General features: G+C 49.1%; 1 protein-coding gene across 2 annotated transcripts in view; it reads left to right on the top strand.

The window, feature by feature from the left end:
• Nucleotides 1-23,908, top strand: part of CHD6 (chromodomain helicase DNA binding protein 6) — a 185,338-nt gene that overhangs the window by 57,708 nt on the left and 103,722 nt on the right. Inside the window, exon 2 of one of the 2 annotated variants that reach the window (XM_084646085.1) lies at nt 6,985-7,040. The exons of the other annotated variant lie outside the window; for it this stretch is intronic. Coding sequence (XP_084502211.1) covers nt 7,008-7,040 — 33 coding nt within the window. The 5' untranslated portion in view covers nt 6,985-7,007. The remainder of the gene's footprint in view (nt 1-6,984; nt 7,041-23,908) is intronic. 2 annotated transcript variants of the gene reach the window in all.

The raw sequence follows: 23,908 nt of genomic DNA, 5'->3' as shown, positions 1-23,908 counted from the left end.
ATGTGCTGGCCCTTTAAGGTAGACTGACAATCAAGCACTGCTCTGTCCCTGCAGCAAGGCATGCTGGGACTTGTAATCTAGAGGGAAGTCTAGGAATTAGGTGCTGGCAAGTAACGCTGGGAAATGGAATTGGGGATAAAACCTCTGAGCAGAGTGCCCTGGATGGAGCAGGAGCTGCTACTAGAGCTGTTCAAGTTGGAGACCACTAAAGAGGCTGGAGCTGTGGGTTTCTCCAGGCAAAGAGTCAATGGAAGAGCTGGAGAGGGGCTATGGAAGAAGGGAGGGTCAAGGACCCTGAGGAGGTGGGGGCTGTTTGGCAAGTGAGTCAGACAGAGAGAAGCCCAAAGGAAAAGCTGCTGGGTTTAGCTTTAGGGAAAGTGGAGTGGGACAGGACTGGATGCCCACTTCATGGTGTGGGGCCCCAGGGTGGAGCCCTCTGATAAGGGTGGGCAGGAGCTCCCTCCTGGCTTGGAGGGACCCTGCAGAAGGAGAAGCATTGTTGAAGTGACACAGACTCTGGAAGGGGAGTATGTCTGACTTTAGGAAAAGCTCCATTTTCCACAGATGAGAGGGGACTCATGCCACATCCACCTCACTGTACCCTGGCCTCACGCTGCCATGTGTTGGAAATAGTCATTCCTGTGCTGTGACTGGAAGAAACTGGGTGCCGTGTTGCTGCTGGGTGCCTGAGCAAAGCAAGACACAACACCACCTGCACTGTGCGTCCAGTGCTGGAAGGAGACCAGGGGATGCTATTCAATCCAGTGTGTGTTATAGCTAGAATAGTACTATCAGCCCTGGGCCTCTGGGTTTCACTGTCCACTGTGAGAGCTAATGGCTTGGAGAGCTCGTGATTGGTTACATGCTGCTTTGTGGCATGGGGTGGATTGACACCAGTGCATTTCCTACCACACACTCCATGGCAATGGACCAAAGTTTTCACTTAAAAACAAACCAGAACCCAGACAGATTTCTAGCACTTCTGCTTTCAAGGATCTGGAGGATGGTGTGGATTGCACTCTCAGCAAATTTGCGGATGATACTAAACTGGGAGGAGTGGTAGATACGCTGGAGGGGAGGGATAGGATACAGAAGGACCTAGACAAATTGGAGGATTGGGCCAAAAGAAATCTGATGAGGTTCAATAAGGATAAGTGCAGGGTCCTGCACTTAGGATGGAAGAATCCAATGCACCGCTACAGACTAGGGACCGAATGGCTGGGAAGCAGTTCTGCGGAGAGGGACCTGGGGGTGACAGTGGACGAGAGGCTGGATATGAGCCAGCAGTGTGCCCTTGTTGCCAAGAAGGCCAATGGCATTTTGGGATGTATAAGTAGGGGCATGGCGAGCAGATCGAGGGACGTGATCATTCCCCTCTATTCGACATTGGTGAGGCCTCATCTGGAGTACTGTGTCCAGTTTTGGGTCCCACACTACAAGAAGGATGTGGATAAATTGGAGAGAGTCCAGCAAAGGCCAACAAAAATGATTAGGGGTCTAGAACACATGACTTATGAGGAGAGGCTGTGGGAGCTGGGATTGTTTAGCCTGCAGAAGAGAAGAATGAGGGAGGATTTGATAGCTGCTTTCAACTACCTGAAAGGGGGTTCCAAAGAGGATGGCTCTAGACTGTTCTCAATGGTAGCAGATGACAGAACGAGGAGTAATGGTCTCAAGTTGCAGTGGGGGAGGTTTAGGTTGGATATTAGGAAAAACTTTTTCACTAAGAGGGTGGTGAAACACTGGAATGCGTTACCTAGGGAGGTGGTAGAATCTCCTTCCGTAGAGGTTTTTAAGGTCAGGCTTGACAAAGCCCTGGCTGGGATGATTTAACTGGGAATTGGTCCTGCTTCAAGCAGGGGGTTGGACTAGATGACCTTCTGGGGTCCCTTCCAACCCTGATATTCTATGATTCTAAGGCTACACTCAAGATGGGATGTTCTTCTAAAAGCTCTGATCTAGGAATTATTTTGGAGGAGGTCTCTGACCTGTGTTAGATGGGAGTTCACACTCTGTGATCACAGTGGTCTTTTCTGGCCTTGGAATCCATGAATCTTCAAATGCTTATCTGAGTGTGAACAGGTGCAGTGCTGTCTACAGGGAGCCTGAAAAAAACAGTTCATCGAATGGCAGTTAACTCTGGAACATAATGATGACAAATTGAATGTCAGCTTTGTTGCTGATTGTGTTAGCAGACACATCCAGCTGCAGTGATGTGCTCATCTTGCAGCCCAAGATCCCTCCCACTGGGGACTCACACGTTCATGGGGAAGGGAGGCTTGCTTATAAGGCAGGGAGCACAGGTTAGTGAGTGAGCTTCCTGTTAAAATCCTCTTCCCCAGATGTTGCATAGGATGCCTAGATCAGGTGTGGGCTCTGCTGGCATAGGGTTTGGCTCATGTTTGGGGTACATGCTGCCAGCTGGAGCCCTGTGCTTGCTGCCCTCCACAGCAATGGCTCGCTTTCCTGGGCTGTGTGAATAGTATGAATAGGGAATACCTGAGCATCCAGAGCATGGTTTAGCCTCCGAGAGGGAACATGGGCCCTGTTCACGCTGAGGTCTTAGTCATGCACAGAAGTTCAGACTAGTGGAAGGGTTCAGTTGCTTGGCAGCCACATGCTGCGTGGGGGCATTAGTGTTATTGCCGAAGTATGTAAGGGTTGGACTAGGCCAGTGCCCTGCAGCCAGCAGCGAAATGACTTGCAGGGCCCGTTGGCTTCCCATGTCCTTTGTAGAGAGGGAGAGGGAGGAGGACTGTCTCCCCACAGAGCGTATGTGAGACATGTCTGCACTCTCCACTGTGGGAGAAGACACCTGGGTGAGAAGAGGCTCAGGCTGCTCAGTGTCCCCAGCCTCAAGCACAGGGGCCTCTGCACATGGGAGAGGGTGCAGGGGAAACCTGTGGTGCTAGGATGCTCTTCATATCTGGAAAGCTGAGCCCCATTCTCCATCCCATTGAGAATTGGGGGCAGGAAGCAGGAAAACATGGGATGAGGAGATTGCCAGAATAACCAGGGGATGGGGAGAGCCTGGGGAATGGAGATGGGGTGGGAAACACCAATACAAGGGGAGGAGGAGAGAGCCAGGTGGGACAAGGACTGGCCTTAAAATAGGGGCCAAGACCACCTTCTCGACCACACCCCAGGGAGAGTTAAGCCCTGCCACTCCCTTAAATGGCTCTATGGCACCTCCTCTGTGAGGGAGGGGAGCTGTTACCCTGGCTGCTCCCTCTCTCCAAAGCCAGGCTGGCTTTAGTGGTGGTGGTCTGAGGTGAGATTAACCCTCCTAGCTGCGCAGCAGGGTTCTGGGCTAGTGGCAGTGCACTGGAGTCTGGCTTCACCCACTGGATCCGGCAGACTGAATTCCCAGCTCTAGCAGGGCGCATTGGGAAGGTGGCATTTCCCAATGAGATCTCACAGGCAGATGTATGAAAATAGACCAGCTGAGGCCTGTCCTACTGACGCCCTGAACCCATCTCTTCACCAGCTGTGCCCAGGGCAGAGCTATTGCCACAGCTGTTTTTTCTCATTAGGATGCCAGGAAATGAGAAATAATGAGCCCCTTATCTCACATGGCTGGGGCAGGTAGCAGCAGAGAGCTCCTAGCGTAGTGTGCCATGTTAAGCTGCTGCTTGTCTCTGTGCTAGCCAGTCCGTAATGCCTGCGCCTGCACTGCTTGTCAGGTGGGAAGTTCTTGATCCTGGGGCTTTGTCGGGGACAGGTACTTAGCTGAGGAACGCAGAACCAGTTTGGGGTGAGAAACCTGAGACCATGAAGTAGCCCTTAGTGACTCCTGTGAATCTAGCAGCAAAACACCTCTGCCCAAAGCCTGTGCCAAGCCCTATACATGAGTCTGGGAAAGGGCTCTTCAGAAGGTGCTGCTCCTGGGAGTGGTGACATTGTACACGTGGACAATAGCTGGTGGATTCACATAGCACCTACTAGTCCTGCTCTTTCCCAGCCTTTTCCCCTGTGTGCTAGGTTTCAGGGAGCTCCCATTAAGCTGAGCTCTGTGGTGCATAGGGCTGTAACCCTGTGCTCGGTGGGTTCCACAAATCCTGCCTCCTCTTGCAAAGTGGAACTGTGCTGGCCTCACCACATCCAGGAGGCTGGAGGGACCAGGACGTGTCCTGGAGCATGTTGCAGGAGGAGGAGTTGGACCTGGTTAGCTGACACTGTCGAGCAGTGTTGCTGCCCAGCCCTCTACATTGGTTACAGTTGTTCACTCAGAGCTTTCAGAGACAGTTTCTGAGCCCTCTCTCTTTTGCACCTGTCCCCTATTTTGGTGTGTTCCAGCATGTGAACTGGACCCTTCTCCATGTGGATCTGCTCTGCACCATGAGGAGCAGAGGAGGGGCCTTGCTACATCCCTGCATTGGTAATGCAAATGCTGGGGTGGAGAGTCCCTACTCTGCTGGCAGCCAAGTGCCAGGCTGAGGGGGACTGCTGGCCAGTGCTGCAGGAGGAACAAACATTGGCTTTCTGTTAGGCTGCTAGACTTTGATTTTTTCCCCCCTTATTGGCAGCTGCATGAACCATTTCCTTCTCCTTAGTATCAAGTTCCCTCAACCACTCCTCCACCTAAGGCATTGACCGTGGAGGTGTATTGATCTCTGCAAGGAATGGGGACAGGGCTGACTTGGCAGTGCCCAATAGGGAGATAACTGATTGCTTTGGGGTGGGGGGCTTTGGGAACCTTGTGCAGCCTGTAGCCAATAATCCCTTTTCTGCAGTCTTATGGATGTGGGTCTTCCAAGGCAGCAAAATGTGTCCAATGCGGGAGGGCCCTGTCCGTACGTGTCTGTGTCTGCCGCTTGTCTTTGAGTTTTGTCTCTTGTTTTGCAGATGAATCTCTGAGACCAAAAATATTTTAGAAAGTTCCATCTGTTTCAATCTGTTAATAAGTTTTGTCAGTTTGTTTATGTTCGTTCAATGCTGTGGGAGTGTCGGGGTAGGAAGGACAGGCAGATGCAGGGGTGACCAGGGACTACCTGGGCTTTTCCTGGGGGTGAATGCCCCTGGCAGGGGCGTGGCTGGTGGGATGATGGAGCCAGCATTCTGAGCTGTCACAGAAGGGGGAGCAGGAGTAACAGCTACATCAGCGCTTGCCGTCTGTGCTGGTGCTACACTACGGAGGAGGGTATGGAGTTTAGCGGTGCTGAGAGCAAGTGCAATCACTTAAAGGTTTGGTGCAAACGTCTGTGCACAGCTGTGGGCGCTTTGTGGATGGGAGATGTGTTACTGGTGTGTTAGGAGGTTGCTTTGGGGCTGGCAAGGCCAAAATGCTCTAGAGTAGAAAAGGAGAGAGCTGGTAGCAACCCCTATATTCAGGTTGTCTAACATTTTTCATTTTAAAGGATTATTGCAACCTTTTCTTTGAGAAATGTTTGTCTCACTATTGTTTACAGCTGACATTTGATGTTCAGCAGGGGAAAGAACCTCAGGCCACAGAAGTGTCTGTTCTTTGGGCTTATCTACATGGGGAAATTTGCCGGTATAATTAATTATACCACTCCAGTTATGCTGGTAAAACTCTTATTCCAGAACAAGAAGAGCAATATAATTATACCAGTAATTATGCTGGTAATTTTCCCCATGTAGAACAGACCCAAATCCCATGAAATTCTGTTAATCTTTTGCTGAGATGTAAACTGTTACAAACAGCTGTTTCCGTTCTGTGGTGCTGTTCTTCTGGGGAGAGTCGCCAGAATCACTGAACACAGGAACCTTCTATGGCTGACCCCATGCTGCCACCACATCAGCAGCAGCAGCAAACACATCACTGGAAATGTCTGAGAGCTGTCTGAGCAGGAGGGTTGAAGAGACCTTGGCTGGGCTTACACCCCTGGACCTGTCAATGGCCCCAGTGGCCCATCCCCCTCCTCTGGGGTCATCACATCAGACTGGGCCTCACTCCCCACAATTCCCCCCTCTAGCATAATAGATTTCCCTTGCCACCAGCTAGCATGGGTCACATTCTGTGCAGCAATGCTGAAGGTTCGGGGTTTGAATATTTTTTTCCAAAATAAATGCTTCACTTCTAACTCAGCATCTGACATCCAGCGCCCATGATCGTGGCAGCCCATTGCTGATTGGTTGCCCTTCAGTGACAAAATTGTGTGGTTTGTACACGTGTGCGCGCATGAGGGGAGGAACAGGCAAGCACTGTTTAATAAGGAAACAATTTCAAGCCCAGATTTCCAAAGGGTGGTTACAAACACACACACCAGAATGAAGGAGATGAAGGGCTGTCGAAACAATGAGGGGGAAGAGCTTTCTTCTTGGTTTATAACTAGTGCTTGCCCTCTCTGATTCTTTCCCTTTTGCTTTTCGCATATGGCAGGGTTTTTAATTGTTCTTCCTGTCCAGTGAAGTTGGTGTGGATGACACCTGCCTCTGGTTCACGCTGTGGGCAGTGCACTGAGCTCTATGGTAACTGAGAAGGTGTCTGTGTTAACTTGCCTTCTCTCTGCTGGCTTTGAGCATCTGAGCAGAAGGCCTGCTTGACACACAGCACTGCCCTGCTTTCACTGGAGATGTGATTTTAAGCTGATTTAGTCAAACTGTTGCCAGTCTGTATGTGGACATTCATGTCTGCTTAGCTTGCTTTGGTAAATTTACAGGCACAAACTGAAATGCTGTAACCAGTATCAAACCCATAGCATTGTTTGCACCATTTAACTCAAATAGGTTTGACTGTACAATGTGTGTGTGTGTGGGCAAGGCCTAAAGCTCTGTGTTTTGTCAAGGTCTGGCAAACTGTGACGATTATGTCTGAGACAAGTTGGTGGATTCCTGTTTATCAGGAGATGTAGACTGTAGATACTGTTCCTCATCCCTGCTAACAATATTCCAGCATGGCTGATGTTTGTCCTGCCCGTTTCACTGGGGTTCACGCAGTCAGTCGGGGGCATTACGCTGAAAGGCTTCCAGCACTGATGCTACACTGATCTTTACTATGAGTGTTTGTGTTGTGTTTTGCAGAAGTAACATTCATCCTCAAGTTGATGATAATGAAAATACAGAAGAAAGAAAAGCAGGTTTGTGATCCCCTCTCCTTCACCTAAATCAGTCTGTCAGGCTTCAGTGCCTTGTCATGTGTGAGAGTGGTGGCTGCAGCAAGCTGACCTACAGCCTGTGTTTGTTGTGTGGCCAAGGGGTGTACGTGCATTTCCAGCTTTCAGCCCCTCTTGTCAGGGCCACAGAACTGTGCTTTGCAATGTAACTGGGGCTTGGGACACATAAATCTCTGCTTGGGGCAAGGGCAGAGAGTGGGATTTATTTTCCTTTTAATAAACAAGATACACTTAATTGTTTGTGTGAGCCTGGATAGTGAAGCTTCTACCATTCCAGCTTGTCTGGCTCCACAACCACTGTGATTTAGAAAAAATGGTCAAGTTGTTACAATAAGTGCTGCTAAATAACCATCCCAGCTAAAGCTGGAAGCAGAGAGGGGTTGGGGCACGGGGAGGGGAGGCCTGCAGTGCCAGCTCAGGAACCCTGCCTGGTTCAGAAATAATCCTGGCCCACCAAGCCTCTGACCCTTGACTCTGACATGCTGCATCTGGTACTACGATACAAATTGAATAAATAAATCTGCTACTGGAGGAGATTTATGAGCCGCTGGTCATTGTCTCTGCTATTTGCACAGGGAGAAGATGCCCCTGGGCTCTGTGGTAAAGGGACAGAACCTGTTCAATATATGGAGGCTCTGCCTCCAGGGTGAAAGGTGTTTGTAGGGTATAAAACAAGCCAGTCTGCCCTTCACGGATTTGTGTGCATGCTGCTTTTAATGGGAAACCATTAAAGTGAGCATCTAACAATGGGATAAATCTCTTAAAGGGAGTGGGAGCCTCTTTCAGCCTACTCTGAAGCAAACCCCCAGGGCAGCAGCTAACCCCTTTTAGGGGTCTGGCCTTATCAACAAAGATAACAAAGTTCAGTTCAAGCCACCTCCTCTGGCTTTACTGCTCCTAATGCTCTTCTCTCAGGACAGCTCAGCCCACACACTAGATCCTCTCTCTCTCCAGGTAGCCACTGCCATCCCCCTTGTACCATGCAATCCTTCTGTAAGAATCACATCCATCCTGGATGATTTGATTCTTACAAGTGGAGTATTTTAGTTAGTACAGGAATGATTTTGTCCCAGTGGTTTTGATCATGGTATGTCGTTGATTCTGATATCAATGATTTTTATAAATGGAGTGCACTGTATCTGGCTTGGATAGTGAACCACCCACCCCATGGAGTCAGCAAAGCCCACTCAGCCCTTTCCCAGCAGAGTGCATGCTACCAGCAAGATTTAATATGTACCAAGGGAAGGGAGTCCTGGTAAAAATTCTTCCTCATTAGCAGCCTTTTCCCAGCTGTGGTTATCGTGCAGATTGCTGGCAGGTGTTCCCTTGAAAGTGGCATCAGATGGGATTCCTGTCGTGACGAGTCCTGAACCACCAGAGCAAAGGCAAAGAGACATTGGGCAGGTTCTGACCTTACTTATCCTGGTGTAATTCCACAGCAACTTGCCTCAGAATCTTCTCATTTGAGAGCTGCCCATTGCCACTCTTGGACCTGTGCTCTCTCTGCTTTGGAGTGGGCTCTCTGCTATTGTACCAGAGAAATGAGACATTTCTAGTGTCCGTCCTGGAAAATCACAGCAGTAGGGTGCCCTTCCCACAGCCCTACCTGCTTTCCTGCTTTCAGACACTGCTCCCGAACACGCATGGAGGTAGAATGGAGAGCAGCTGGCAACTTCGCTTCTGTGTGAGGTAGGGAAGTGTAGTGCAGACCAGGACAAACGAAAGTGTTGCAGAGCTGGTGCTGCAAAAGGGAGTGGGGGAGCCAGTGGGGCTTCCTCCAGAGAGACGTGAATCTCATGCAGCTTCCATTCCTGTGAGTGAGGCTGGTGTAACACCCTAGTGTTGGAAAGCACCTCTTTCCCCCCCAGTGCGTCTGTGCCTTAGCTAGGAAAGAGCAGTCAAGAGAATGAGGATGGACGGTGTAGTGTGTGGTCAGCAGTCCCTGCTATGTCCCTGTGTGTGACACTGGGTAGCACAGAGTTTGAGGCCAGAAGAGAGCACCAGATCATCTAGTCCAGATGTTCTCAAACTGTGGGTCGGGACCCCAAATTGGGTCGGGACCCTGTTTTAATGGGGTCACCAGGGCTGCCTTTAGTCTTGCTGGGGTCCGGGGCCAAAGCTGAAGCTCAAGGCAGAATGTCGAGTTCTCAGATGTGTTGCAGGCTCTGAGGTGAGGGGATGCTGCTCTCTCTCTTTGGAGATGGATTCGCTAACTGCTTGCTTCGTTTGGAAATCCCGTCCCAAATTACCTTGCTGGCCAGTGCATTTGAAAAGCCTGGTGTGCTGTTAACACTATCAGTTGTTGACTGCAGGACATAACATTCTAAGGTCTTTCTCAGTCATCTGGATCTCTTGGTATAGGATTCTTTTCTCTTTGGGGAGTCAGGTTTTGCCATCTTGCTGCGTTTGCCTGCTGTGGTTGGGGCTAGGAATGCCAGGCCTTGCACACAGACCTGTCCTCACTATTTATATTACTAAGTGGTCTGATATCCGTGGATCGTTCGTGCTGCTAAGGGCTGTATTTGCATCTCCTTCCTTCCCTGTTAATGCATGAGAAATGAGGATTTGTCAGCTGCTGTGAGCAAGCTTTGAAATCGGTCACCTTTCCATGTGATTTGCGGGGCTCCCAACCTGGAGGCCCATGTCCTGGTGGGGTGAGGGTTTAGAATCTGATTTATGCATGTTACTGCTCTGGGGGTGGGGAACAGATTTATTTGCTGGGTTTAAGGCTCCAGGAGCTAGTTTGCCCTCCCTCTCCTCATAGTTTCTTTATGGGAAGGGCACATGGAAGTCTGTGCTCTGCTCTCCCTTGGGCATCAAGTGGCTCCCTCTACCGCTGGCTTTCTTTTTGCCAAGCCCTGACTTATTGAATAACGTGAGAACTGTAGAGATAAAACAAATTGAGTTATTCCACAGAGCCTGCAAATTTCCTTATCATATAACTAGACTCGTCACCTATATTAGGAGCCTGCACTCAAGTGCATCCGAATTTTCAGAGCTCTAAGTAACTATTTGTCCCATCATAAGGAGAAGCGATGGGAAGGGGAGAGGTTTCTTAGCTTCTGCTTTACTCTGAGGGTTTCACTCCATGTCTCAGAAATGGAGATGCCAAAGCTGTGTATTGCCCCCTGGGTGGTGCCATCTGATGGATCTGGTGGGTGCTCTACAGTGGGTAACTTGTCCAGGACAAGCAGATATAAGGATACTGTGATGTATGCCTTTATGCAGTGAGAACCATGAAGGGGACACAACAGGTATCTCAGGGTCGTTCTTCAAGTGATGGTCCCAATGTGTATTCCACACGTGCCTACGCATATGTGCATGATGTGCCTAGGTCTGGAGATTTTTAGCAAGCGGTGGTCACTGGTCTGCACCTGCTCAATGGAAGGGAGCACAAAAGTCTCTTTTTAAGGGCCCCAAAAAGGTGATGGGTGGAATAATTCATTTTCTCATTATTTTTTCCCACCAATTAGGCCTAATTTCCAAATTTTGTAATTTCCTAATTTTTGGTCCATTGATTTTCAGTCCTCTGCTACTCTTGTTTACCAGTCATAATCTTAACGCAGTCCTTGAATGGTGTCAGTAGCCCCTTTCTGTTTAAATTAATTCAGTCTGTCTGTCGCCTCACATCTTAAACAGTTTTATATAACAGATTATTGTTACAATTCATGACAATATTTTTTACAGTTGAGCTCATAGGGTAAATTTGTAGGCCCAGTTATTACGATAGATCTGTTTTCCCTGTAAGCTGCGCACTTGGGCGGCCTTGCAGGAGAGATTCAAGTGCTGCCCAGCTGATTAGGAGAGCAGGCACAGCCTGCAGCATGTGTTCAGATGCCCCTCCTCCCACTCCTCCCACGTTGCTCCCTCCTGCAGTTGCTCCTGGGAGCTGGGACCCTCCTGCTGGCTGTTCAGAGCAGGAGAGGGGGAAAGGAGGAGGGTGCTGATGTTCCCATCCCCCGGCCCCTGTACCCCATCTCTGCAGAGCAGGGCAGAGGGGACAGCCTGGCTCAGGAGGACTGTCTGAATGGTGAGTGGCTGAGTGCCTTTCTTAAAGAGACAGTGCACTGTTTCTGAGATTTCCCCAGCAGCCAACTCACACAGTCTCTCTCTCTCTCTATCTCCCCCTCCCCTTGTCCATGTACCCCATCTCTGCAGAGCTGGGGAGGGGAGACAACAGGGCTCAGGACAGAGCGGGTGAGCTTTCTGTGGGTGTCTTAAAGAGACAGCGCACAGCTTTCCTCAGCAGCCGATCCTGGCTGGAGTAATTATTCCTATGGTAACTTTTAAAAAATATATATTATATCTAGGTTTTTTGTTTCTACTGGTGGCTCACATAGGCACATACCTCGGTGCACATAACAAAATTTATTCCGCACATGGATGGAAAAAATCAGAGGGAACATTGTAGCAGACCCCAGGGACATGGGCTAGACCCTGTTGTTGAAGTTTCCCTCTGCTGAGTGTTGGCTGATCGTAACAAATCCCATAACCCAGCCTCATGGTCCATCCCAGACTTGATCCCTTGCCTGTTCCTGTTAGAGTTGTTAACTAACACATGATACCATAGGTAACCCCTAAACATTGCTAGAGTCTCTGCATTCAAAGAGGCCCTACATATATCTGTGGTGCTTAGCTGGATACCAAGGTGATGGGCACCTTTGAAATACCATTGGCAGATGGGTGAGGTCTCCATTCACAGATTCTCTAGATTTGAGGGCACTGGGTCTGCCCCAGAACGTGGGCTGCAGCTTTTCTCCCCTCAGTTTGCTCACTGCTCTCTTCAGGCCTCTGTCTCTGTCCTGCCAAACACATTGTAGTGATAAAGACATAAGCACTTCATGTTCCCCTGTGCGTAGAGCTGGGTAAAGGACGCACAGTTCTGTCCTCCTAGCAGCTCCTGTGTGGTGAGACAAGCCCTTCTGTCTGTGAGAGCTGCCTTGTCCAGACTCCCTGTGATGAGGCCTTGATCTTGGCTGGAACCTCTAGGGATCACTCATAAGAACCTAAGAACAGCCATACTGGGTCAGACTAATGGTCCATCTAACCTAGTGTCCTGTCTTCCAACAGTGGCCAGTGCCGGATGCTTCAGAGAGAATGAACAGAACAGGCAGTCATCGAGTGATCCATCCCCCGTCGTCCACTCCCAGCTTCTGGCAGTCAGAGGCTAGGGACACCCAGAGCATGGAGTTACATCCCTGACCATCTTGGCCAATAGCCATTGATGGACCTATCCTCCATGAACTCATCTCATTCTTTTTTCAGCTCCCCAGGGTACCCTTTGCTAATGACTGGTGGTGCCTGCCTGTCTCCAGACTCCCAATCACTGGAGTTATCCATCTCCTCATGTTCAGTTTGCAGGATATACTGGTCCATTTTTGTGGCAGCAGGTCTGCCATTCCCTTCTGGTGTTACTTCCATGCTGCTGTCTGAACACAGGGCTTCCTTGAGTATCGTATTGCACTCAGCCTGAGGTTAAGGAAGAAGCCTTTGTGTGAACACTCACTGCTGAAGGAGTCCAGAGGCACAGGTCTCAGTGGTGCAGTGCTGGGGCTGGGACCTGCAGGCCTCACAATGCAAGGAGCTGAGAGGAGTGGGACAAGCTGGGATTCAGAGGTAGCTGTTTGTACATTAGTAAAGACAGTTTTATTTCTGGAGATAAAACCTAAGGAGACAATTTCATCCCTGGTGTAACTCTATTGGAGCAATTGCTTCATAGCTTCTTATATTGTGAAGGAGCTCAGAGACCTGTACAATGACAGAGAATATACAGGGGACTCCTCTCTAGTAACGGCAGTGTATCCATCTCTGGGTGGGAATGGTATTTGTTTCACATGGCTCAGCAATGTAAGGCTGCAGGGGCCTGGGACAGGAAGTGAAGACGAGAGTCCAATTGTAACTGAAGGGGGAAGGAAGGGAACTGCGATGTGGTTAGTCAGGTGTGACTCCTTCCAGCACGGAGCTCCTTTGGGAGATGGATGCGTTATGATTACAGCTGGTCAGAAAACATTTGTCAAAATGGGTTTCTGTCAGCAAATGCTGTTTTTAACTAAGCTGAATTTTTTTGTTTTAGAAAAATTTTGAAATGTCATTTCAAACTGAAATTTTCATTTTGAAATTTATTTTATATTGTATTTTAGTTTTACATTACTGTTGTTTTTACATTATTCCATGACATGCCAGTAGTAATAGCATATAATATGATGTCATTGTGACAACTTGACATGGTATGACATCATATTATCTACTGCTCCTGGGATGGAATAATACAAAGATAATAGTAATTTTAAAAATGCCAAAAAAATACATTTTGAAATGATTGAGGAGGGAAATTTGTTTTTCAGGAAAATTTGGAAATACTTGTTTTCACAGTGATTTGGAACAAAATTTTTTTTGAAATGTCGTTATTTCCCCTGAAATGGAAATTCTGCATTTCAACCAGCTGTAATTATAATAGTCGATAATTACATGATCACATGCTATTTTTTCACAGGAACCCTGCCTCATTCAGTGCACAAGATTGACAATACTCACTGAATGAGGAGCTGTTCAATATTTTGCGTTCTTCTCATTCTTCAGTGGGCAGCCCTAGGCCTCATGTACTGCACTCTATTCAAACCTTGCTCTGAAGGTAGAATTATGTATTTCCACATGGGCTTTTTTTGTGGCACTCTTCACTGTAGCACCTATTTCAGAATGACCCTGTGAGGTTTGGAGGTATTATCCCTCTTTTACAGATGGGAAACTGAGGCACAGCGAGATTAAGTCCAAAGTTTCCATTGATTCTGGGTGCCTAATTTGACATGCCTTCGTAACAGTCTGTAGCAGTTTATACATTCAGAGCACAGCTCTCACTGACTTCTGTTGCAGCTGTGAGTGCTCAGTGCTAGACCTGCTGGGAGGACAATTACGTTTCATGGGAACTTTCAAGGTTTTAACATTTGTTTTTGTTCTTCAGTGGAACGAAAACAAAACCTTTTGAACATTTTTGCAGGAAATGTCTTCATGCTTGCCAGGACCATGGGAAAGCCATGTTCAAGTCCCTGTGCTGTCTGATTCAGAGCAGTAGGACATCTCAGGCCACTCCAAATCAGACAGAGCTGAGATTTTAATGTGGGTTTACCACATCCCAGACCAATACAATCCTCACCCAACTATAGAGTTTGTCTTTCGTGCCTCACCACAGGTCCAGGAGTCTTCGCAATTAATATTTTTTTGGAAACTGATATGTCTCTGCCAAACGATTCAACTCTGACCAAATAGCATATTTCACTGAGATGACTGTTCTGACTACCTTTACTCAGCACTTCTGCAAATGAGAACATATAGCTCCAAGTCAGGCACCCAGAAAATGAAAATCACACAATTAGTGACCCCCTGTATAGAGTTGGGGTTAAGTGAATTGACTAACATCCCACAGGAACTCTGTGGCAGAGGCAGGAATAGAATCCAGTTCTCCAGGGCAGCATTTAACTCTCTTAACCATGAGACCATCCTTTCCCTTCCTGCAATCACCTGCCCATGCCGTACAGACCTTCTAACTTCTGCAACAATTGAGGCAGGGGTTCCACAGATAATAGCCTTCTTCTCTACCCAGCCCTGATTAATCCCCAGACAAGGTCCATCTTGTGCATTGAATGAGATCGGGGTACTGTGGAAAAAAATAGTATGTGATCATGTAATGGAAGACAGTATCACAATACATATGCACAAAGGGTCTGAATGAAAGTTGCACAGGCAGCCTTAATACTGGCATTTCCTGACATTTGTGTGATTGACTTTGCAATCTTAATAATGTTCTTTTAATGTAGTTTTCTATATGTAATTTCCTGGGTTTTTAAAAAAGCAAATGGAAAAACAGAAATTCCCTCACATGGTATATTGGCACCCCACGGGTCATCAGCAGGGTTGGGACCTTTAGATCCATCACACAGATCTCTGTCACTCAAGCTAAGGGAGTAACAGACAGCAGTAGCAGGCTGCTGTGCTCTATGTGGGCCAGCACTGGAGGGGGCTAAAACACACACTTTGCCAGAGGGTATCACAGACATTTGCTGACAGTGGAATATTGAGTTTCAGAGTCTTCGGTTCCATTCCAGCCTTTGGATGGGAGTGTTCTCTAGGGGTTGCAGACTTTTCTGCCCTGTCCCTGTCTTGTCTCCTCCACACACCTGAGTTCTCATCCCTTTCTCCTTGCCTACAAAATTCCAGACTCCCTTGGTCTTCTCATCCCCGTCCCAGTCTTCTTGCCTGTCAAGTCCTAATCTTACCCATCTAGCCTCCCAGTCTCCCCCACTCTCTTTGTTTTCCCTTTGAAAGTTTTATCGCGGAAATAAATGTTAGCCAGTGTTGGAGTTGCACCAAGTTTGTGTGTGATTAGGGGTGCCAGGTTGTGGTGCTGCCTAGCTGTGATTTGCACAAGTTGTGTTATTCCACTGGCAATAAAGACTATGCCTCTGAGGCAGGTGGGTTATAATGGCCTGTTGCCACCTGGGACCATGGGCTGGAGCCTGTCTGCACCAAGCTCTCCAGTGGGTTGATGCAGGTTTTCACCTTCTCTCAATCACTGTTCAGCTGCCCGACTGTTATGTTGGCATGGCAGAGGGTGATGCTGCCAAGCAGGCGCTCTGGGCCATCAAGGATACAGGCAAGGCCTTCCCTCTTTTTGGGAGCATGGGGCTGAGTGGAGGCTGGCTTGTGCTTTAACAGTATTTACAAAGGGGTAGGAGTTTAAATGCAGCTTTGGTGTTTTAGCCAATGCAGCATTGACTTGCTGTGCCATGCTGCAGGAGCTGCTGCTGACAGGTGGCCTCACACAGCATCACTAATATGGGCTTGTTCCTGGGGCTGGGGCTGATATGAAATTGTCAAACTAATTTAGTAATTGTCGCAACATGTCATGTGCAATGTGACTTCAGCTGTACTTGGCACAGTTCCCAATCTGGGCCAGGAGCAAAAGACATGGCAAAGCCAGCACACTCAGCTGCAGGCCCCCACATTGCTTGTGAAACAAAGGAGCTCAAGGCTCAGTATGGTGATACAGGTGCATGTCTTGGGACTCCATGAGTAGGGAGAAGCCAGAGTGTCACAGCCCGAGTTGGGCTGGTACCAGAAGAGTCTGATTATTTTGTGGTTTAAGGGTTTATGGTTTTGGTGTGCACCGACAGCAGCACATGCGGGTCCAGGGGTGTGTGGCAGCTTGTGTAACTCTGCCATGCACCGGGATAATTTAAAGATGAGCTGAATAGTGATTCCGCTGGCTGGGTTATCTGCAGGGATTGAACCCTTGACGTCTGGATCTAAATGCGTGTGTATCTGCCACCTGAGCAAAAGGAGGTTTATAAACCATTCCATGTAATCTGACCACTAGAGGGAGATGGGAGAGCTGCACTGTCTCAGCCTCCAAGGCACAAATGGCTATAAGCTCTGGAAGAATGAAGCCTCTAGTTTGGTTTGCTTGGTTACTAGCTGCATCTGACACCTGCCTCTGTTGCTGTGCAGAGGACTGGCTTTACCATGGCGCTCACAGCATGGGCACGGGAGGGGCACTGCCATCATGAGGGGTCCTAAGCTTGTTGTGTTTAGGGCCTGTGGTCCAAATTTATCCTGGCTGTAACCCCATTGGCTTCCATAAGGTGTCCCCCAGGGCCAACTCTGAGCCTGTGGTTTTGTCACTGATGTGGGAGGCTGAGATAGCTGCTTGGATGATATCTGATGGGGCTGTTGTTTCGAAGGATTGTCCTGTCTGAGGGAAGAGAGAGTAGTGGAATATCACTGTGAGCTGCTTTCGTAATGCTACGAGTAAGTGTTGTTCATGAGGAGCTTCCTGTCAGCTGTGCATCCTGTCTACTTTGCATCCAGCTCATCCTGCTGGCATAGCTCTGCACCCTGGGCCCTGCCCTGGGGCTGAGAACACTTGCCAGAGATCAAGTTCTGTGGAGATGGGCTTTCACCTAGTTGCTGGCAGATCTTACTTTTCACAGTCTAGCTCTGGCTGAGGATATTGTCTTTTCCTGATACAGAGGGATTGCAGAGAGAACACACGAATGGGAAAGCCTCCCCTTCCTCCCTCCCCCCCCCCACCCCAGGCTCCACTGGAGCTGGGATTCTTCCTCAATCCTTGCTACATAACACAGCTTTGTGCTGAGTGATTGACTCCGCTTCATAGTTTGTGAAATGCTTTGGGATGAAGGTGTGAAATAAATGTAAGTTATTAATCAAATCCCCCACATAATCCAGGGAACTCACTGCCACAAGAGATGCCTGAGGCTGAGAGACTGGGGGATTAAAAAAAGGAATCACTATGTGTATGGAGAATGGAAACATCTCCAGTTACATCAGTGTTCCCAGATCAAAACTACATTGAGGTGGAGATAAGGTTGAAAGCACATGTTGGCAGTGTAGGGTAAAAATGTTACATGGATTTTGTAATTATCCAAAACCAAATGTTGTAAACTCAGAAAATTCAGAGTCAAGCTTAAACTTTAAAAGCAATCCAAACATGTTAGGTTAAGGCAGGGGTGGGCAAACTTTTTGACCCGAGGGCCACATCTGGGTAAGGAAATTGTATGGCAGGCCATGAATACTCATGAAATTAGGGGTTGGGGTGTAGGGGAGGGTGAGGGCTCCGGCTGAGGGTGTGGGCTCTGGGGTGGGGGCAGAAATGTGGAGTTCAGGGTGCTGGGAGGAGACTCCGGGCTGGGGCAGGAGGTTGGGGTGTGGCTCTGGCGGGGTGTGTGGACTCTGGGTGGGGCTGGGGATGAAGAGTTGGGGGTGCAGGAGAGTGCTCTGGGCTGGGACTGAGGGGTTTGGAGGGTGGGAGGGGGATCAGGGCTGGGGCAGGGGGTTGGGGCACGGGAGGGGGTCAGTGGTGTGGACTCCGGGCGGCGCTTACCTTAAGCAGCTCCCAGAAGCAGCGGCATGTCCCCCTGCCGGCTCCTACGTGGAGGCGCGGCCAGGCAGCTCTGCATGCTGCCCCGTCTGCAGGTGCTGCCCTTGCAGCTCCCATTGGCTGCAGTTCCCGGCCCGTGGGAGCTGCGGAGTAAGTGCTTGGGGCTGAGGCAGCATTCGGAGCTCCCTGGCTGCCCCTATGTGTAGGAGCCAGAGGTGGGACATGCCGCTGCTTCTAGGAGCCACATGGACAGGCCTGACCCCGCTCCCTGGCTGGAGCACCAGAGCTGGGAAAGCCCTGGACCCTACTCCCCAGCAGGAGCTTGAGGGCCGGATTAAAACGTCTGAAGGGCCGGATGCGGCCCCCGGGCAGTAGTTTGCCCACCCCTGGGTTAAGGAAATGCACAGTTAGGGCAACTCAGTCAGCCTCACCTCTGCCCTCTAGTGATGCCATGCAGTTATCTTCGATTGATCCCTAGGAGTGTTTGTAATCCCAGATTAGAATAATTGGATCTTTAAAGACATAGTAGATTATTTTTATGCCTTTTTTCTCCTGGTGGTGCTACCGTGCAGGACAAGATTTTCTGCACCAGCCTCCGCTAAAGGATAAATTTTCAGTTATGAAAAATAATTACAAAAATGACCATTAATCCTGAATTATTTCTTCACACATAACCAGTGCTCAGGATTTAAGTGAGTTTTAATTTGGTGGAAAGTTTGAAGAGTCTGTATTATTCCATTATTAAGATCATTCTGAGAGAGGGGAGTAGAGAAGGGCTGACACGAGGGGCTAAATTTCTTAAAGACCTATTTTCAAATCAATTTGAGCTAACAAACCAACTGATTCACTCGTAAATTCTCAGAGAATGAATTCTGTACCAAAGTGTAAGTGCTGGAATTTGGGAGGGCATGCACATTCTTCATGCATAATGAAGTGGTGGAAGCCCTGGTTCAACTGCAAAACTTAGCTCAGCCTTAACCATGACATCATGACTGGTGCCTCCATGATGATAAAATGAGACAGGATACCAACTCCATTGCTCAGGACACATGCTAGGAAGAAGCTTCCCCGTACCTGTCCACACAAGGTATCTTTCACCTTCTCCTGCAGTAGCTGGCATTGACTGCTCTGAGAGACATGGTCTAGTTTGGACACGGGTGGGAGGCTCCAGCCTATCATGTGCTTGGGTTTCCTTGCCAGTGTGGTAAGTGCTCAAAGCAGCTGTGCCAGCAAAGCTGGGAATGTGACACCAGCCTATGCAAGATGTTCCCTGTCATTCTCATTACATGGGTCACTCGCTTCATTGTTACTGTGGAAGGGAGGCAGGAGTTTCCTCTGTAGCTGAGATGGCAGCTAATGAATCTAAGCTGTGCTCTGGGAGAAGTGCTGCAGGGTGGCCACTGGCTTGCTGCGGCTGTGGAGGGCTCTATAGCTCATGGAGGTCGGCATGTGGAGTGACAGTGGTTAAATCGCAGATTAATTCTCAGTAATTTTTAAACCTATTTACACCAGGACAGAGGGCGTCATGGACGCTCTGTTTCTGGGTTAACCAGGCTAATTTCCAATGAGCTTAGGTCTGTTGGAGACTGCTTTGAATGGAAATCGGAGCTTCCATGAAGGTTTGTACTGGTTGAAATAAGTAGGCTGGAAATCAGACTTTTAGCTAACCTAGTGTGATTCTGCATACAAAGGCCCCGGTTCTTGGGAGCTGCATTATCACCATAAAGGCCTTTTCTATCGGAGCAAATCCAGGCAGAAGATTTGGCCTTCAGGAATGTCCTGGAGCAGTGGGGAGGTAGCTCTCTGGCTTCTCATGGTTACTGTCTCGAGGACTGCTGCTCTCCCTGGCCATCCCTCTGTGAACAGTGGGGTGATGTCTCTGGCCAGCCCAGCCCCTGGTCTCCCGTGCCTTTTCCTGTGGCCGGGCCAGGGCTGGAAATAGCTCTCTGGAAATGTTCTTGCAGATGCTTCTGGTGGGCACTAGTGCTGTCACAAAGCCCATCCTGGCTTGTCAGGCCCTGCCATTTACCCAGCTGGTAAATGTTCTAAACTCAGTCTGATCCTGTTTTGCACCACAAAACCAATGATATACCTGAGCTACATTGATATTTCCATCCTCTGGATAGATGACCTAAACTCTCTCATAGATTTCCACCACAACTTCAACAACCACCACCCATCCATCAAACTCTCTAGAACACTCTCACACCAGTATCAACTTCCTGAACACATGGATTAGCTTCAACAATAGAAGCCTCCAAACAGCTATATACAAGAAAGCCAGTGATCACCACATCTACCTCCACAGATCCAGCAACCACCCCATACACACCAAAAAATCAGTTATCTACAGCCAGGCATTCAAATACCACAGAATTTCTCTGGTGAGAAAGTTAGGGAGACACAACTAAACACGCTTAAAATCACCTTCACTGAACACGGACATTCCACCAGAGAAGTACATCATATCATGGAACGGGCCACCAAATACCCTAGGAGAACCTGCTTCAATACAGGAGACACCCCCACCCACCCCACCCCCACACAGACTGCACACCCCTAGCTATCATCTGTCAACCCACGCTGGATCCCATATGGGGGATCATCAAATAATAATAACCCTTATTGGATGAACGCCACATCAGAAAGAAATCTTTCCCCAAACCCCTCTTCTGGCCTTCAAACTAACCTCCCACGCAAAGCACTAGACCTACCATAGCAATAGATGCAAAACCTGGAGCCATATCTCCTCTATTACGATAACCAGTACTCCCTACAACACGTGTTGTGCCTCATTCAGCGCATCACATGCCCCAATAACGAATATGTGTGTGAAACCAGACAACCACAATGCTTTTGAATGAACTCACTCAGAAAAACAATCAGACAAAACCACTGTATCTCCTGTGAGTGAACACTTTTCTCAGAGTGCGTTCGCTCCATATCTGATCTTTCAGTCTGTGTCCTTAAAGGAAACCTGCACAACACCTTCAAAAGATGTGTCTGGGAGCTTAAATCCATAACGTATAGGGTTGACCTGCTGGCCACTTTGCTTCCCGGACTCTGCTAGACACCAAAAGCCAAAGGGTTTAGCAGGAACACTGGTTTTATGGCTCGTAGGATTTGTAACGTCTCACACTGTCAGCTACACTTAATTGCCCTCTTGAAACCCTTTGTATGTAACAATCTAGCCTCCAGTTGCCTGCTTCGTTTTAAGGGACTTCCCCCCATGCATTTACCTCTTCTGCTTAATCCCAGCTTGAATTTAGCTCAGACCCTGCTTCCTTCCCCAGATCTGAGGAAGAGCTCTGTATAGCTCGAAAGCTTGCACCTTCCACCACAAGAAGTTGGTCCAATAAAAGATATGACCTCACCTACCTTGTGTCTCTGCTGTTTTACTAACAGTTGTGTGAGTTAGCCCATCACAGTGAGGAAGGGACTGATTGGCTGATTTAGACTGGTGTCTCTAATGCCTTTTCATGCTGGGCCAGGGATTTAAATAGCTCTCTGGCAACATTCTTGCAGATGACTAGAGAGCCAGTGCTCTGCAAAAATCAGCTTGTGTAATGTGCTCCCTTCAGTTAATAGGGCCAGGCAGCTGCATGCAAACTTGTGCAGTGTTTCAGGACCTGGACTGGTTGGGTGAGGTTTGGATCTGAAGACACAGTCAAAGACCCCTGACACTTCCACAGATGGAAAAAGGCACTTCTGGTAGAGCTTCCACCTACAAGCCCAGCAGCAGTTGGGGCTCCAGGAACAGCCTCACCTTATGAACCTCTTGGCTAGGTGCTGGATCAGGTCCATCACTAGTAAGGCAGGAGCTCTTCCCCATGTAACCACAGGATCCTTCCGCTGCCTCCTTGGCATCGCTTCGGACTAGTCGAGTCACAGCCCAGCTCTGTGCCTGGTTGGGCTGATGGAGAGGAAACAAAGGCCTTGTCCGCACTTCAAAGTTTTGGCTCACTCACAAAGGTGTTTTGGTGCATAACTCCCATGGAAATGAAAGGGAGCTAGACACCTAAATACCTTTGTGGATCTGGGCTTTGCTGTTCTACCTGTGCCAGCAAAGTGACAGTTGCTAGTGTAGATGCAGTTATACTAGTATGAGTGTGCTTAGACGGGTTCAGCTTACTCCAGTTGGTGGAGCAACATGAGCTGTCCTGCTTCAGGCCATGTCTACACTAGCGAGCTTACCGCTGTGCTGCTGTAAGATCTCTCATGTAGCCGCTCTGTGCTGATGGGAGGGAGCTCTCCAGCTGACATAATTAAACCACCCCAATGAGGGTACCTTTCCCACTGACATAGTGCTGTGGACACTACCACTTATGCTGATGTAGCTTACGTCACTCAGGGGTGTGTGTGTCCCCGAGCAACAAGCGTTTTGCCATCATAAGTGGGAGTGTAGAAATGGCCAAAGTGCCTTGTGCCAACATAAGTGCATCTGCTCTAGGGTGTTACAGGTATGGCTGTGGCAGTAAGGAATCACAACCCTCACCACCAGGTGTGCTGGTGACATGTTTTAAGTGTAAAGCAGATCTCAGAGCTGCACAGTGTACATGGCTGATGGCTCCACAGCCAAACCCTCTAGGGCCAGGGAGTAGGAGCAGTGTCAGAGGACAGCCTCGCTGCACTGCACAGGGAGAGGCCTGGGCACACAAGGGGCTACCCAGTGCTACTCAGAGAGTGCTGCCCAGCTGAGTGCGACAGCTTAACTGGTGGGCAGCAGCACATATACCTGCCCTGGCTGTAAAGAGTTAATAAGAGGGGTTTGTTTGATACCAAGAGAAGTGGCCTAACAATGGGGGAACAATGAACACATGGGCATTTGGGGCAAACCTCCAGCCTTTCCTACAGAGGGAAGGAGCACTGGGGCAAGGGCTTGGAGGAACATGAGCATGAGCATGTTGGCTTATGGAGAAGAGGGGGAGCGAAGGGTATGAGGGCGAAGCAAGAACGTCAGCCAATGAAGAGCTAGGTCATGAGGTATTACTGGGGCCCACATCAGGCTGTACTGGGCTCTACGGGTGGCTGGGGGATGTGCTGGCTGGGTTAGGGTGTGCAAAGAGGCATTGCCTGAGTTGGGGTTGGATGGAGTTGGGACCTGCAAGGTCAGACACTGGGATCCAACAGCCTGATGCTGGATGGGCTCTTTCCCAAGCACATATCATAGGGCACCCCTTGTGGCCTGAGGTAGCTTTACAGGCTGTCTGCCTCAGTTTCCCCTTTCAAAGGGCTCCTTAAATAAATTCTACACCCAGGCTTTCTGTCCAGTACCACCCCTTCTTGGGGTCTAGTTTTATTAACAAATGTTCAAACTACAGTCAACTCCAGTCCATCCATTTCCCCTCTTATCAGGTCACTGCCAGGCCTTCCCTGCCTGAGTCTCACTCTCCAGACCCAGGTTCCTGTGATGAAGTCACTTCTAGCAGCCTCTGTACTCCATTTTGCTTCCCCGAGCTTCCTCCTCTGTAGCTTCCTGCTGCTCTTTGTAGGGGACCCACTGATCTCTCTCAGCTGTGCCCCTCAGTAACCAGGATTGGTTGACCCCAGGCTTCCTGCCCTTAAGGGGCAAGCCACCAGTTACACAGCCCCCCCTCTTCCCCAATTCTGCCAGCCTGCTGCTTGGCCTGACAGTGACTCACTGAGACGCTGGGCTGAGTTAGAGTCTGTTTGTGTAGGGTGGTGGGTGGCTGCTCTCAAACACCTGGCACTAAAACAGACTATGGCCTCCTTTAGTGTCACCAGGAACCTGCAGAGCAGCATGGCCCGCAAGGGACCCTACCTTTATGTGCTCTCCCCTTCAGAACTGCAGCCAGTAATGCCTGCTCAGACGCTTCCCCGGGGCACTGGCTGCAGGGGGAAGGTCTAAGAGGAGAAAGAAGGGGCTTTTCTAGCACTTTACTTTCCCCTCTTGCTTTCTTATAACCCCTTGGGAAGCTTC

The sequence above is a fragment of the Lepidochelys olivacea genome, assembly GCF_965140295.1.
Source record: "Lepidochelys olivacea isolate rLepOli2 genome assembly, chromosome: 13".
NCBI classification, from domain to species: Eukaryota; Metazoa; Chordata; order Testudines; family Cheloniidae; genus Lepidochelys; species Lepidochelys olivacea.
Note: the sequence above shows the minus strand (reverse complement) of the source record. Positions and strands in the feature narration are given on the sequence as shown.